General features: G+C 37.9%; 3 protein-coding genes across 6 annotated transcripts; 2 read left to right on the plus strand and 1 right to left on the minus strand.

Annotated features, from left to right (window-relative positions):
• The first annotated feature begins 280 nt into the window (after positions 1-280).
• LOC111491660 lies at positions 281-8,866 on the plus strand. Of its 3 annotated transcripts, XR_002719730.1 has the most exons (6): positions 282-675; positions 773-966; positions 1,713-2,034; positions 7,142-7,231; positions 7,732-7,880; positions 8,651-8,866. XR_002719730.1 is itself a non-coding variant. In XM_023140666.1 (5 exons), the coding sequence occupies exons 1-5, from the start codon at positions 580-582 to the stop codon at positions 7,768-7,770; spliced, it is 741 nt and encodes a 246-aa protein (XP_022996434.1). In that variant the 5' UTR covers positions 282-579; the 3' UTR covers positions 7,771-8,101. The 3 variants fall into 3 exon arrangements, 2 of the variants coding, with proteins under 2 accessions (XP_022996435.1, XP_022996434.1); XM_023140666.1 differs by lacking the exon at positions 8,651-8,866 and having other exon boundaries at positions 7,732-8,101; XM_023140667.1 differs by lacking the exons at positions 7,142-7,231; positions 7,732-7,880; positions 8,651-8,866 and adding an exon at positions 4,610-5,061 and having other exon boundaries at positions 281-675.
• A 933-nt stretch (positions 8,867-9,799) lies between these two features.
• Positions 9,800-11,823, plus strand: LOC111491659 (E3 ubiquitin-protein ligase SIRP1-like). Of its 2 annotated transcripts, none has more exons than XM_023140664.1 (2): positions 9,800-10,014; positions 10,360-11,823. In XM_023140664.1, the coding sequence occupies exon 2, from the start codon at positions 10,446-10,448 to the stop codon at positions 11,511-11,513; it is 1,068 nt and encodes a 355-aa protein (XP_022996432.1). In that variant the 5' UTR covers positions 9,800-10,014; positions 10,360-10,445; the 3' UTR covers positions 11,514-11,823. The 2 variants fall into 2 exon arrangements, with proteins under 2 accessions (XP_022996432.1, XP_022996433.1); XM_023140665.1 differs by lacking the exon at positions 9,800-10,014 and adding an exon at positions 10,032-10,244.
• Positions 11,824-12,754: 931 nt separating this feature from the next.
• Positions 12,755-16,390, minus strand: LOC111491658 (pyruvate kinase, cytosolic isozyme). The gene is made up of 3 exons (XM_023140662.1): positions 15,875-16,390; positions 13,995-14,456; positions 12,755-13,830 (listed from the first exon to the last, which is right to left on the minus strand). Exons 1-3 carry the CDS (start codon positions 16,100-16,102, stop codon positions 13,018-13,020), a joined length of 1,503 nt encoding a protein of 500 aa, XP_022996430.1. The 5' UTR covers positions 16,103-16,390; the 3' UTR covers positions 12,755-13,017.
• Positions 16,391-16,578: the final 188 nt, after the last annotated feature.

The following is a 16,578-nucleotide window of genomic DNA, read 5'->3' on the forward strand; positions in this document are numbered from 1 at the left end:
GACGTCACAATCCACCCCCTTCGGGGCCAGCACTTTCGCTAGCACTCTTTCCTTCCTCCAATCGATGTGAGACCGTCCCCAAATCCTCCTCCTTTGGGCTCAACATCCTTACTGGCACACCACCTCGTGTTTATCCCCGTCGAAGAACAGCAAGAACCTCTCCCATCTCAATATATATATATATATATATATTCATTAGAATTAACCCTAAACTAGTGGTTAAAATTGGGACTAAATTTAGCAGTTTTTAACCTAAAAAATGGTCTAATTCTCTCAAGAAATGCCTTCCACACTCTTTCAAAATTTATCCTTCTTTGTAACTGATTCTGTCTTCACGTTGTTCCGTTCTCGCTGTGCATCGAACTCGTGCTCCTCGCGAGCTCGCGCACGCTCATGAATTTCGCGGTCTAATTCAGCTCAGAAAGGGGGAAGAGGCTCAAAAGAGGAGAAGAATCAGAGAGAGAGAACGACAGAAAAGAGTGTAAAGCAAATTATCGAGTGGAGAGTGCGGTGGCCGGAGGTGGATACGAGGTTGGGACGGTTCACTGGTGGGTGGGTGGTTTTTCTTTCAAATGGTATATGATGCTTTGCAATTCATTGAGAGATCGAATTCGGCCATGGCTTCGTGATTATGACAGGCTTCAATCTTTCGCAGTTATTCTCATTTATATACAGGTGCATTCTTCCCCATATCTCCGCCTTCTTTTCTTTGTTCTTTGTTATTTACGTTTTTGAATTCTTAATCTAATTTATCTACATACGTATGAGAAAGATCGGGTGCGCATTGGTTGGATCCCTAGGGGCATTGTACAACGGTGTATTACTTGTAAATTTGGCGATCGCATTATTCGCTTTGGTAGCCATCGAGAGCAGCAGTCAGAGTCTTGGCCGTACATATGCTGTTCTCCTGTTCTCTGCGATTTTCCTCGACATCTCCTGGTTCCTTCTTTTTGCCTACGACACATGGTCTCTCTCTAGCTCTCTCGTTTTAGTAATCTCAGCATGTTTAGTTTGTTTGAGAACGTGAGTCTGGACTGCTTGGTGAATTTAGCGATGTCTTGTCCCTGTCTATAGAGTAAAATTAGAAAGGATGCATACAGAACAAGTATGTGTTATAATATAATTCTACCACGCATATTGATATGACTAGTATGATAGCCAGCATGTTCCGTGTCCGCCCCTAAAAATGCATTTCCAACGTTGAAGCCGCTTATTATACTCCTACAGTTCTTTACTCTTTAACTAGTTGGATAATTTCATGATAAACCTTCCTCACCGGTCCATGGAAGCACTGCCGTATATGAAATAGATGAATCTAATTTGATGAATGCAGAAACTTCACACTCAAAGTTGAAATTCTAATTCCGGACGAAATATGATTTTGACTTAGCTATGATTAATTAAAAAGGATTTTGAAGGGAGCTTTGATGTTGTATAGTTGCAACAATATTTGAATGTTTTATACGTTTTGAAGAAAGCTTCGATCTTGTATAGCTGGAGAGGGTTTTTTATTATTTATTTATTATATATATTTTTTTTCTGTAAAAACTTATTTGAGCAATGCATTCTTCTGACACCCATCTTTGTGCCTGCATTTTCTTTTTTAATGCTCATCAAGTGCGTACGTGCATAACGTGCTTCTAGATTGATGCATGATGCTGATTGCTGGCTATTTTACCCTGTTAATTGAATGAAAGATTGCTTATATGCAGGAACATCTCATCTGAGAAATATGGACCCTTTTTTACCTTTTCAGTGAAGCTTACTCTGGCAATGCAGATTACTGGATTTTCTGTTAGACTATCGTCTTCACTACTGTGGATTCAAATTTACAGATTGGGGATTTCATACATGGAAACTCCAATCCCCCGAGAGGCAGATTATGATTTGAGAAATAGTTTTCTTAGCCCTGCTACTCCAGTTGCAGTTAGAGAGCCCTCAGTTTCTGATGATATAATAGGGGGCTCTATCTATGATCCAACTTATTACTCGTCCCTCTTCGAAGATGGTCAAGATAGTAAATGTCTGTCTGGGGTAACGTATCAATTTATTTTAAGCACTCTTTCATGCAACCGTCATTGATCCATTGTCATTCATTTACTAGTTCTAAATTTTCTGCTGCGATCCTATTGCTTTATCCATTTAGTTTTCCATGGTATTCTTTTCATATGTAGTTAATATAATACCGAATTTCAGCATTCAATTCTTACAAGATGAAGAGGGTTAGCCTTATTACAAGTTTCCTTTACTGAATGAAGGTTTTTTTTGTTTATAAATACTTTTGAAGAGCAAATAAAATTTTATCACTATTACTATAATTATTTTTATTATCGTAGAAATCCACTTTATTAGGATGAATTGGAGCTAAACCGATTTCAAATGTCTTTAAAATTTGTATTGAATAGGTGACCTCTTCACAAAGTCTAATCTAAATCCTCGATGTTTGCTTATAAACCTAATACCATCGAGTAGGACCTTTGGATGAAGTAAATGGCGTCAATTCATCTCCATGAGTACTTAGCTATATTAGACCTAATAGTGGGAGTGAGATGAAAGATCAAGCGAATGAGAGAGAATGCTTACTAACAAACACTCTCCATGACCCGAGAGTCCTTGATGGTTTGTAATGTTCTAGTGGTAGATTACACAAAGTGCTCCCTTTCATCATTGATGACATGCAAATGGTTTTTACAGGAGACAGACATATCATGGATGCCATTTCTCTTGCAGCTGAATCATTAGATGATTACCTTAGCAATAATAATAAAGGCTTCATCCCCAAGATTTTTTCCCCTTTCGTTTGATAGGAGAGATCAATTTTGGAAAAGTATATGAGAAGTATATGAGAAGGTTGATGGATCCTTCACTTAGATATGATAATGGAGAGAAAAGGTTTCAGCCTTTAGATGGAGAAGGTGGATCTACGACTCTCTCCACTACAATGGGAGGACTATTCGAGATATAAGGCAGGAGGATTTTCTTTCCCCTTTTCCTCTCTACTCTGGTGGTCGATTCTTTGAGTTGGTTTGTTGAAGTTAGTAAAAAAAAAAAAAAAAAAGATAAGTTGGAAGGTTTTAAGACTGGAAATTAAAGTGATGAAATTGTGATAGTTTCAAATTGATGAAATTGTGGCTTTTTTTTTTGTTGAAGATCGTTGGCCCTCGAGCTTGAATATAAATATTCAAAATTCCTTTTTGACAATGTGAATGTGGACAAAAAGCGTCTTCCTTCACATGTACTAGTGGATCCAAGTGTAGATAACATTAGTAAAAAGTTGGCTGAATGAAAAGGCTTCCTAATATTGAAGGCATGAAGACTTACTACTGTTACTTGGTGCCTTCTGTTGTTCCTCTCTATTTCCTTAACATATTGTTAGATCCCATATTGGTTGGAGAGGGGAACGAGAAAGGTGTGGAAACCTCTCCCTAGCAGACATGTTTTAAAACCTTGAGGGGAAGCCCAAAAGAGAAAGTCCAAAGAAGACAATTTCTGTTAGCGGTGGGCTTAGACTGTTACAAATGTTATCAAAACCAAACACTGGGTGGTGTGCTAGCGAGGACGTTGGGCCCCCAAGGGGGATGTATTTTGAGATCCCATGTTAGTTGGAGAGGGGAATGAAACATTCCTTATTAGGGTGTGGAAACCTCCACCTAGTAAGCATGTTTTAAAACCTTGAGGGGAAGCTCATAAGGAAAAGCCTAAAGAGGACAATATTTGCTAGTGCTAGGCTTGTGCTGCTACATATACATCTGAGGTAAAGCCAGTATTTATTTAGAGAAAATTATTAGAGGCTGTCTTTAGTAAGGTGCAAAGAGTAATGGGGTGGTCATTTAGTCAGCACTCTTGGCCAAATGGCTACGAACCAGAGATATTCTGAGGATGATAAATGTTGTAGAAAACAATTATTAGAAGCAGGTATGATCAATACAGAGATGTTTGGTTCCCAAACCATTTGAAAGTGAAAGACCTTTGTTACCCATGAAAGGACATCTCCAAACTAGGAGTTTCTTGGAAGTTAACTCCCATTTTAAGTCTGTCCTGAGATAAGATTTTGGAAAGATAGTTGGCTGGGAAGTTAATTTCCATTTTAAGCCTAGAAACCACACCAAGTATTTTGGGAAGATAGTTGGCTATCCTTCTTCGCTTGGTGATACTTTTCCCTGATTATTCTTTTTAAACTACAAGTTTTTCTATATTTATAGCTATGGGTTGACCACTAACAAAACTTAGAATCCTTAGTTTAGAAGAGATATTGTGATAGAGAGGTGGAATAATGAACGAAATGGGGTTTCTTTGTTATGTTCCTTAATATTCATGACCACGATAAATTTAGCCAACCAAGTCGTTCACCTCGACCATTCTTTTTTTTTAATGAACACTTAGCATGTTGATATGGAAAAGAAACTATTTTTTTATGTGGTCCTTAGCCTGCAATAACCTTTATACCTTGGATAGAGTACAAAAAGAGATCCAAATTATGCCTTATTGCCCCATATACGTTTGATGTACGAGTCAAGCCAGCATCCAACGACCACCTCGTCCATCACTGTTATTTGCTTATAGAGGCTGAAGTTTCATTTTAATCCTTTTTTTTTTTTTTTACTTGCAGCTTCCCTAAGAAGATTGAATGTGGGCTAATTGAATTAATCTATGCTGGAGGTTAAAGGTCAAAGCTAGAGTTTAATGGTGTAATGCTTGAAGTGCTCAACTTTCTAAGCTCACCTTCTTTGATTTTGTGGGTCATGTATGCGACCTCTTTATATTGGGGTTGGAGCTGTTTCTTCAAGGAGTTTGGCTTGAGTATGGCTAGACATAAGTGCAGTGAGATGATTGAGAGGTTCCTTCTCCACCTTCCTTTCATGGTAGGGGAAGGTTGTTGTAGCTGAATGGGGTGTGTGTTGTTTTGTATGATCTTTGGGAAGAGAGGAATACCAAGGTCTTTAAAGTGCTTGAGAGAGAGGTTTTGGTGTGACGGTTGGGCTCTTAATAGGTTCAACGTCTCTTTGTGGGCTGCAATGGTTAAGCTGTTTTATAATTATCTGTTAGGTTTTGTTTTTGTTAGATTGGAGACCCTTTCTTTAGTTTGCCTCCTTTTGTGAGCTCTCTTTCTTGTATGCCCTTGTACTCTTTCATTTTTTTCTCCATGGAAATTTGGTTATTCATAAAAGAAGGTAAACGACCCCTATTTGGAGTGCCCTAACATATCTTTTTGTAATTGTCCCTCGTTCCTTGAGTGGAGGCCATTTTTTTTACTCCTTGTTAGGCTCAATGATGTGTGTCTAGGTTGTTGATTTTAATAGAATCATTTTTTTTTTTAGTAATAACTTTGTTTCCTATCCAAAAAGGGAGACTTGAGAGGCCATAGGTTAGAATCTATATATCTCGAGTGAAAAGGGAGTCTTTATATGTTGTCTACATCGGGGGAATAACAACTTTTAGGTCTTAATAATATACTAAGCATATATGAGGAAATAATATTTTTTATCAATAAAAATTTGATTTTTGTACTCCTCAAGCTGGATGATATATGCTAGTCATTTTGTTGAAGACCAACCCTACCATTGGTTCGATGTAGAGCCTTGTAAATGTTTGCAACTTGTTATTAGGAAGACACATCTCTCAAGTTGATTATGTTTATTTCAATTATCTCATTGATGAAGTGAATCTATTTCACCATGCTTCATTTGGTCATTATGTATTTCGATATGCTTAATTCACCATTTGTTGTCCGATAGGGAAATGACAGATGTTGTGGCTTTTTTGTCTTCGATTGGGTAGTTTTTGGTTAGCCTTGGGAGGGACGATTATCGTCTTTGGGGTCTTAGTCCTTCTGAAGGATTTTCTTGTAGTTCCTTTCTTTCATTGTCTGGTGAACCCTCTCCCGACCAGCTCCTCCATCTTTTCCTTGCTGTAGAAAGCCAAAATTTCCTAGAAGGTTCAATTTTTTGTGTAGTATGACTTTCTGAAAATGTTCATATCTTAGATCGTGTTTCAAGGAGGTTGATGGTGGTGTAAAAGAATTAAAATATTAGAGGATAATAGCATTTGTATGCTTTCTTGTTTGGTGAGTATTCTATAAGGTACATTTCATGGATTGGGTATCAAGTTTTGTATGGTGTTGAGGATAGAAATAAACAAAGGCAATACATTTTAGGCTACAATTGAGACATGAAAGTTTTTTACGGGTGTCTTGAACTTGAGGATGTAAAAGGACATTAGTTTTTGGAACAGTTTGCAGCTAGAACAACTTCACCTCACCCTGAAGGTGCGTTTTTTGCATTTTAACCACACTACTTTGTTGTGATGTGTCAACCCAAGAAATTTGTTGCGTAATGCCATGGGGTTAAAGATAGTATCCAAGAGTAGAGTTGAAGAGATCACAACTTTTATTTGTTCAATTACTTCTAAGTACTTTAATATTTGATTTGAAGCTGAATTAGGATCACTTTATGAAAGAATGAATTGTTAACTAGTTTCGATTTTTCTTTAAAATGTCCAACTCAAATGGGCGATAGTTAACTAATAAAAGAAACCAACATGTTCCGGTGGCATTTATTTACCCCTTTAAGGTCCCTCCAATATCTCCATGAATAAGAGAGAAAGGTTGAGATGGTCTATTAGAATGAGGTAAAAGATGAATGTGCGTGTGTTCGGAGAGTTGAAAGTTCTCACACTAAAAGAGTTTGCTATTTTATTAATTAACAAAGAAGGCTACATATACTTAAGGGAGAAAAAAAAAAAAAAAAATTATGGTTGCAACCTCTGAGGGGGGCCTCTTTTTTGCTCCGGATTGAGAAAAACATAGGCTCTTCAATTACAAAGTTAAATCTGTTGGAAAGGTTCACGGATCATGTTTTTGGTTGGTCTCTTTCAGTGTAAGTCCTATGCTCCATATAAATCGTAATGTTTCCCATCTTTCTGCCAATTGGAAGAGTTTGGTTTTCCTCCCCTTTCTGAAATTTCATGCGTCTCTCCTTGAAAAAAAAAGATGGGTTGTTTCTCCTACACTACGCATTTGAGGTTGCGCTACCCCCTGCATGTGCCTACACCTATATATTATTGAGCCTCATTCATGTCTTCTGTTTTTTCAATTGACTAACTAACCAATGATAGCATCATTTCTTGCTATTTCTATCTGTAGGTCTCCCATTTTGGTCATGGTGATAATGGTACTGCTTCTGGGTCAGATGTGTCTCGATCAAAGCTGCCCAGACATTTCCAAGTAGCCGACGTGAGTGTACTTATCTCAGATAATGGAATCTGTTAGTTATCAAGGCTTATAGAATTTAGTTCACTCTGCCTAACCAATGTTGTAAGATAAAAAAATTGTTATGTTTGGATATTTAACTGTGGATAGTAGCCGATGATGGAAGGTTCCCACCCCCCCCCNNCCCCCCCCCCATTTTAAAAGTAAACGAGAGAAACTGGATGAGTTTATTGATTCTTTAGGCTGAGATTTCTAGAAGGATGGATCAAACTTGACTGGTGATTAGGCTTTGATTCGTACCCATGATCTCAAATCCTGTCGCCCCACTTAATATCATGTAGTATGCTTATTCGTTGATTCTGGCGAAGAAGTAATCGAGTCTTCAGGCTGCGATATATAGAAGGATGGATCAACTTTCACTAGTGCTTTGTTCATTTTCATCACTGCCCCAGATTGTTTCTGTGCCTCCGCCCACCCCACATCCCACATGTTGATTTGATTCTAACTGGGTTAAGTCTTTGTAGGATGAGCATGCAGCTGGACATCAGCAACAGACGGTTTAGAGCCCCGAGTTGGCGAATTTGTTGACTATGATGTGCTCCTCCTGTTATTCTGATGTCACAAATTCCGCTTACGACCAACTACTACTACTACTTCTACTACTACTACTCAGGTGCGGTTGGTTCACGTAGAGTTGTGTTTGTACAGCTTCGTATTATTAGATTTATAATTCTTTTTCCAGGATAAAATTTTTTCATTGAAGGAAGTTCTTGTACCGTTCGGCTCTGTGCTGAGTAAAAGAAATGCCATTGTCTTTGAAGTCTCAATAGGGAAAGAAGTTTTTGTATTATTTTCGGAAGGAACAAGGAAATAAGTTAAATAAAAAGTTCGTTATAAAGTTTATTATTCTCTTCGTTTGAAATAAATACCACCAAAAACATCCTTCAAGTATATTGACATTAAGCCCTTTAATTTATACAACATGACACAATATCCAGTATATTGATGTCTTTCTGGCTCTCTTTTATTTTGTCAAACTAAACTTGGAATTGAATGGTGAGTTTAATTTCTTAGATGGCATGACGATCCTAGATTTGATTTGATCTTTCTCAATTGTTGTTTGAGATAATGTCATGTTTGTCCAAGACTTGTTGTTTGTGGTTGTATGACAAATGTCCCAGTCATGCTTGTTTAGGACGTATTGTTGAATGGTCACCTTTTTACTTGCGTTCATATTAGATAGGCTGTCATAATGAGGGTGCACGACCATTCACTAAAATTATATTTACACTCACCAATGCTAAAATGCCTAAAATGTAATATAGGGGGTATTATTTCAAAATCGTAGTTGATGCCTAATGTCTTTTAGCTTATAACATTGCTTTCTTTCAAATCGTTTTCAACGTATTTTCTCACTCACGTTTTCTAAAATATCTCTCTCAGACGTGACTCGAGGCTTGAACACACGCTGACGTTGTCCATGAAGTCTGAGTTTCTTACAGCTGACTTGTTCGTTGGGTTAAAACAAGTGTTCTACAATTGCTGTCTCACTGATACAAGATTTCGATGGTGATAATAAACACATCTATTAAACTTTCATATATACACATGTACATCTATTTAAACTTCCATACATATAATATACATACGTATTCTCCATAATCGATAAGTTTTGTACTAAATATACCTTATTTAGTTATATTTAAAAAATCTAAACCTAGTATGAAACTAAATAAAACTTCAATTTATAAAATCATAAAAGAGTAACATTTTACCAAATTTTTAATGATAATTTTCATAACTAAGTTTCTTACTAAATGTTTTGCATATAGACATTATAAACATGGTATGAAACTATATAAGAACCATCTACAACCCGAACAAATACTATTTATTGAGCTTGTCGACAATTTATTTTTGTGCTTCAAGATCACAAATTTTCCAATTAACTCGTCTTTAAATACCTATGATGTCGAACATATCATGATTTATAGCAGGACATTTATGTGTCGATGTACCCTTTTAATAAAAATAAAGTATTGTTTTTTTAACCATATAAAACAAGGTTAATCTATAGACCAAACTCCTAAATAAATATATATAAAGCAACGAAATAAAATATTTAAGCCTATGGGACTTGGGAGAATTTGAAATGAAATATTTATTTTAATATAGTTAATTTATTAGATACAAAATTAAAATTAATTATTTGGAGCTTAAAATGTTAATTTTTATATTTAATAGATTTATATATATATATATATAACATTTTAATATTTAATAGATTTATATATATATATATTAAAAAAAGGGTTGAATGGATTGAGAATAACTTATTAAACAAAAAAACTGACCATTGAAAAACGTATGGCCCACAAGATTATTAAAAATTTAGAATTGTTTTAAATACGTTTTAACTTAAAATTAATTACAAATTTAGTTTCTAAATATTGAAATTTGTGTTTAATTTCAACTAATTTAGTCCGTAAACATTTGATTATTTGTTCTTCAAAATTCACGGACGCAACAGAGGAGAGAGAGAGAGAGAGAGAGAGAGAATGTTTATTTACTTTTAGTTTTTTATTTGTTTCGTTTCATTGTATTGTTTGTTGAATTATCTCTCCCTCTCTCTCTCTCTCTCTCTCTCTCTCTCTCTCTCCCCCTCTCTCGCGTGCGCGCTTTGGGTTTCGCCTCGGCCTCCGTTCCGTTCCCTTTTCCACCCAATTCGCTGTATTGTATCGGAGCAATCGCACGGATTCCTGGAAATTCCTCAACCAGATTCTTCTACGCTTCGTTTTGGTTTTCAAGTAATTCCCTTCTCGATTCTTCTTCTTTTTTGTTTTCGTTTCTCATTTCCTCCGCCTGATTATAATTGTTTGTGTTCGTAATTATCATTTTCGTTACAATTTCATCAAATTTGAATCCATGGCTATCGTTTTCTTTTATGCCGAGTAGACGTTTTGATGATGGCTGCAATCCCCCTTTTGATGGTTGACCGGGAGGGGGGGATCTGGATCTGATTATTCATGAGATCTGTGTAGAGTTTTTCAAGTTTTTTGCGCATTCGACTTCGCATCTGATGAATTTTTCTTTTCCGAGATGAGCTACACATGATTTGTGATTATCCTGTTCTGTTTATTTCATGGTGACAGAAAATAGATTAGCGGAAGCTGTGGTTTCTTGCGGGGAGGATATCATCCTACAAAGGGGAAAAGGTGGAACGAACCACGCGTTGAGGATGGACGAGTCAATTGCAACAAGATATTGGTGTCACATGTGTTCTCAAATGGTGAATCCCATCATTGATGTAGAAATTAAATGCCCCTTCTGCCGTAGTGGCTTTGTCGAAGAGATGAATAACGGCGATATTTCCCGTGACAATAATGAGCTCGAATCCGATTTTGGATCGGAGCGAGCTTTATCTCTTTGGGCCCCGATCTTGCTTGGTATGATGGGAAATCCCCGTGGGCGGCGAAGATTCAGGCATCTAGAGTTCGATGAGGATGATGGTGATAACGACAATGATGAAGGGGAAGGGCATCGCCTGACTGAGCCGACTGACTTGGACCGAGAGCTTGATTCAGTCATGAGGAGGAGGAGGAGTTCAGCTACCATTCTACAATTGCTCCAAGGCATTAGAGCTGGAATGGCAACTGAATCAGAGAATTTTGAGAGAGAGAGGAACAGAGAGCGAGAGCGGGTTATTCTCATAAATCCTTTCAATCAAACCATTGTAGTTCAAGGAGGAGGAGGTCAAACTGAGAATCAAAACCACCCCATTGGGTCGCTGGGTGATTATTTCGTTGGACCTGGTTTGGATTTGCTATTGCAACATCTAGCTGAGAATGATCCTAATAGATATGGCACTCCACCAGCGCATAAGGAGGCAGTTGATGCGCTGCCCACAGTGAGAGTTAAGGATAATTTGCAATGTTCAGTGTGTTTGGATGATTTTGAGGTTGATGCAGAGGCCAAGGAGATGCCGTGCAGGCATAAGTTTCACACTGGTTGTATTCTTCCATGGCTGGAGCTTCATAGTTCTTGCCCTGTTTGTAGGCATCAATTGCCTGCAGATGAATCCAAGCGAGATGTTGATGGTGGTGGGTCTACTAGGTTCATGGGTGACCTCAACGTTAATAATAATGGTGGTGGTTTTGGGGAGATTGAGGATGGGAGAAATAATGCTTCTGAGAGTAGATTTTCGTTTCCATGGCCATTCAATGGCTTGTTTTCATCGCAAGCTGGAGCTGGAAACTCCTCCGGAGGAAGTACAAGTGATTCTCAAAGGGATGACAGTTCCATTTGATTATCATATGAAGAAGCTGTCGGATATCGATGATGTCGATGTCGGTGTCGGTGTCGATGTGGTGCTTGTGCACTGCTTGCGGAATCGATCTTGTGTATGTATGCATATAAATGTAAGTTTGTTATACAATTCTATACAGTTGTCTTGCCGGCTGCCCTTAGAGGAATCTCCCTTATTGTTATTGTACCAACATTGTAGATGCTCCGCTGCTTTAATTCCCATTCTTTCCTTCAACTCCAATAACAAATATGGCTTGAGTTTTTGTTCAATGTCGCCTCAATTATGTATGTATCCAACTACTTTTACTGTTCTAAGAATCTCAATATTAGTTTGGTTGATATCCAAAATTTGAAGTTCTTGTCTTTTGATTCAAAGAAAATCATACAGACACAACACTGTTATGGCCTTCCCCTGATGCATTAAGATGTTTACAAAGCTTAAAGTTATGCATCTTTTCCGGCATAAGGTAATATCATTATCCATATCAAAATAGAGCATAGTTGTGAAATCTCACATTGGTTCGATGGAAAGGGGAACAAAACATACGCCCCCAAAACATTCCTTATAAAGGTGGAGTCTAAGGAGTGAAAAAACTCTTCCTAGTAGACGCGTTATAAAACCGTGAGGCTGACGACAATACATAACGGGCTAAAACAGACAATATCTGCTAGCAGTGTACTAATTCTCCCTAGTACACACCTCTCACTTCTCTACTCTCCCTAGTAGACACCTCTCACTTCTCTACTCTCCCTAGTAGACACCTCTCACCTCTCTACAGTAGATGCGTATTTAAAACTGTGAGGCCCTAACGATGTACTATATCTCAACGGTGTACTAGATCTCCCTAGTACACTCTCTCTAGTAGATGCGTTTAGTACACTCTCTAATAGATGCGTTTCGTACACTCTCTAGTAGATGCGTTTAGTACACCCTCTCTAGTAGATGCATTTTAAGGCCAGTACACCTCTCTCTAGTAGATACATTTTAAAACTGTGAAGCCATTGTGAGGCGTTGCTAGTGGTGTACTAGATCTTCCTAGTAGACGCATTTTAAAACCGTAAGGCCGTTAACGTGCTAGAAGACAATATTTACTAGTAGGGTACTTGCTCTCCCTAATAGACATGTTCTAAAATCGTAAGACTAATAGCGATACATAACGAGTGGCTAGCGGCGTACTCTGGCTATTACAACAGTAGTCCAACAAAAACAGGAGGCATCCTCCTATCTACCTCCAAGAGAGAGGCCTGGCCTCCAATGGATTGGTGAACATAACATTATTATTTCAAAGCAAATGAACTGTCTGGTTTCCAGTAAATGGACAGTGTCTACATCATAAAAAGAAATATGGAAGCATTCCAAAAATGCTTATCACAAGAGGTGTATGTTATAGAGGTGGTTTCAACGATGAACCCAAAAACAATGAAGAAAATCAAGAGCAATTATTCGAATTAACCTGTGCTCTTGGTAAATGGCAAAAAAATAAACTTCCAAGAGCGTGATTTTCCTACTTCACAGTCAAAATCTTGATCACAGATGCTGTTCCAACGCGATGAAGCGCCACGACAGAATCTCCATTCTTGCAGAGGCCCTTCAACTTAGCATGCTGAATAGCGAACTCTATTGCTTCTTCCGTTGTCTCGGCATGAGACGACTTTGCCGATGCTGTGCTAAGAACCGGTACCAAGCCACGAAAGATTAAGCTATGCCTTGCTGGAGCTTCATCGCTGCACGACCAATCGAATGAATCTGTCTTAATCTCGGGGACGACCACGGACAAGATGGGTGTTCCTGGTCTATACTTGGCCACCAATTTTGCTGTGCTTCCTCCTCTGGTTAGGACAAGGATAAGAGCTGCCTTGGCAGAGTTTGCAGTCCTAACAGCAGAAGAAGCAAGGCTTTCTAATGGGCTCATGGGAACTGGGGAGTGTTCCATAATTCTTTTAAAGACATCTCCATAATTAAGGGTGCTTTCAGCTTCAACACATATTTTTGCCATTGTTCTAACAGCAAGTTCAGGATATGCTCCGGCAGCTGTTTCACCACTTAACATAACGCAATCGGTTCCATCGAGAACAGCATTCGCAACGTCGGTGGCTTCGGCTCTAGTTGGTCTTGGAGATTTAATCATCGATTCCAACATCTGCGTAGCTGTGACAACAGGTTTTCCCTGGATGTTGCACTTGTATATCATCACTTTCTGCGCCAGAAATATCTTCTCAATCGGAATTTCCATTCCCAAGTCACCACGTGCCACCATAAACGCATCTGAATTGGCTAGTATGTCGTCAAAATTTGCCACACCTTCTTGATTCTCAACCTGTGAGTCAAATTCCAGAAAGATCACAGGGCTGAAATTGCTTTTTGTAAGAAATTTATGGTGCATAAAAGAAGCAATCTCAAAACATTCGTGCTGAGAATCACCAGAAAAGGCTAAATTCTCAGTAATTAGAAACATATTTCGACAGATGTAACTGAATGTACCTTAGACATGAGGAGAATACTCTTGGCATGCTTTCCAAGCAACTTCCGGACCTCCACAAGATCAGAACCTTTCCGAACGAAAGATAGAGCAATCATATCAATGTTATTAGGAACCCCCCATTCTAGTATATCTTCCTTATCTTTCTCTGTTAGGGTAGGGAGATCCACTATAACTCCAGGCAGGTTAACATTTTTTCTTTCACCAAGAACTGCAGAGTTCTCACAGCGACATCGTACCAAACCTGATTCTTTATCACAAGATAGAACCGAAAATGAGATTGTTCCATCTGAACAAAGTATTACACTCCCTGGCTTTACATCCTCAGCTAACTTTTTGTAGCTCATACATATCATATTCTCATCACCCTTCAAGCTGTAGTCGGTAGATATAGTTATCTCCTGTCCCTGTGTTAGTTGGATGGGTTTTCCGTCTTTCAGAAATCCAGTTCGAATCTCCGGGCCCTGATTTCATTTAAAAGTCATGGGTCGACCAAACTTCATTAGTGCAAAACAGTTGCTTTAAAATGAAAGGTGAAAGTTATGGATGGGGCATCTTCAAGTAACGGAAGTGGCATTTGAATCTTCATGATTCCATAGACATGATTAACTGTATGTTGTAAGTTTCAATTACAGTTGTTTTCGGCAAAATAAAAATAAGAATGGCATGATGATGTAATGGCCCAAGCCCACCGTTAGCAAATATTGTCCTCTTTGGGCTTCCCCTCAAGATTTTTAAAACATGTCTGCATATGGAGAGGTTTCACACCCTTATAAAGAATGCTTCGTTCTCCTCCCCAACCAATGTGGGATCTCACACGTGAAGTCACAAAAGAATTTCCTACGTACTGTAAATCAATAATAAAAGAGATGAAACAGAAATCCAGAAGGCTTTGTTCCTGGCTCTGAGAAAGCTCAGACAACTAAACAGGAGCAGCAATGGTGAAAATCACTAGAACAAACCTCAAAATTATTTCTCGCAGTTCAAGTGCTGCCTCTAACTATTCAAGAATATGATTTACCCTCAACGGAATACAAATACGAGAACATCAACTTGGTTGTGTTCAAATTAAAGGCAATTATGAAGTAACAAATATCCAGACACAACAAACAAGCAGTACCAAGTTAATGAAGATATCATCACAATGGATAACAGAAGGTGAAAACTGAGTATTAATGGAAGAACAATTTCAGAGGACATACTTTTAGTAAGAATCAGACTAACAAGGGCAAATATCAGTCGCATTCAGTAAAAACAATACACCAACTTCTTCATTCAACTTGTAGAAAATAAATGAATAATTAAAACACATCTGACCAGAATCCTGCAAGCACAAAATCCCTCCCCGTAATTGGCTTGTTGAGAATGTGTTGCAATATGTAAAACAAGTGCTGATTTGTAATTTAACGTAATATGTCATAGAAAGATACAAAAAAAAAAAAACCCCAACTTTTGAGAGAAATTCACAGATCATAAGTATGCTAAATTCTATTTGATCATCTTATTCACAAGTATGTAACAGACAAGTTAAGCATTTTTTTTGGGAAACTCGCAGAAGGAAACACAGACTTATCATACAAAAGGGTGAAGAAACCAATTAGATTCGCTGGAAACATCGAAATCAAAACCAGTAAAAGCCCAATATATCTGACAGACGAGAATAAAACCAAAACTAGGCGACAAAGGACAAAAAAAAAAAAGGTGAAAAATCGAAAATAAATAAAATGAAATGGAAAGTTCGGAAGAGATGAGATCGAATTCCAGATAATATATGGATCAGAAAGGGGAAAGGTAGACATATAAAAACGAAAAGCAAGAAATCAAGGGTTTGATCAAATCAAGTAAAGTGAGATAAGTTATGAGAACGAAGGTTGAGAGAAACCTTGGTGTCAAGCATGACGGCGCAGAGAATACCGGTGTTTTCCATCGCAGCGCGGAGATTGTCAAGGGTCTCCTGGTGATACTCGTGGGATCCATGAGAGAAGTTGAAACGAGCAACATTCATCCCAGCCTTCAAAAGCTTCTCGACCATGGGCACGGACCTGGATGCCGGCCCCAAAGTGCAGACAATCTTAGTCTTTGGCTTCTTCTCAATCACTAATCCGTCCATTTTTTGTGGTTGATTATGGATTCGGTCAAGAGAGGATCAGATTAAACGATGGAACGAGGAAGAAGAAGATCCAAAAAAATCTGTAGAACAGAGACGAAATAGAGAAAAAGAAAACGCGGATCGGTGATCGGACGGGAGAAATCGAGGAGGTCTGGATCGAATTGATTGTTCGAAGGTGAGGGAGGAAGAAGGAGAAGGTTTCGTAAATCTCAGTGGGGATTTTTTTCAGGTCAACTGTAAAGCGGCGTGGCGCTACCGCATCGCATCACATAGCTTCGTTATTTCTTTTTTTTCCTTATAAAGAAAAATAATAAAATATCATTGACTAACAAATTTTCAAATTTATTGCATTTATGAAATCATATATATTTTATTTTAACTTTTACTCCACATTAAATCTTAATACTTCCCAATCAAAATTATTTAAATATTATAAATGAAATTTATGAAGTTTAATTAAGGAACCAAATTAAAAC

This window comes from Cucurbita maxima, unplaced genomic scaffold (genome assembly GCF_002738345.1).
Source record: "Cucurbita maxima cultivar Rimu unplaced genomic scaffold, Cmax_1.0 Cma_Scf00016, whole genome shotgun sequence".
Classification (NCBI taxonomy): domain Eukaryota; kingdom Viridiplantae; phylum Streptophyta; class Magnoliopsida; order Cucurbitales; family Cucurbitaceae; genus Cucurbita; species Cucurbita maxima.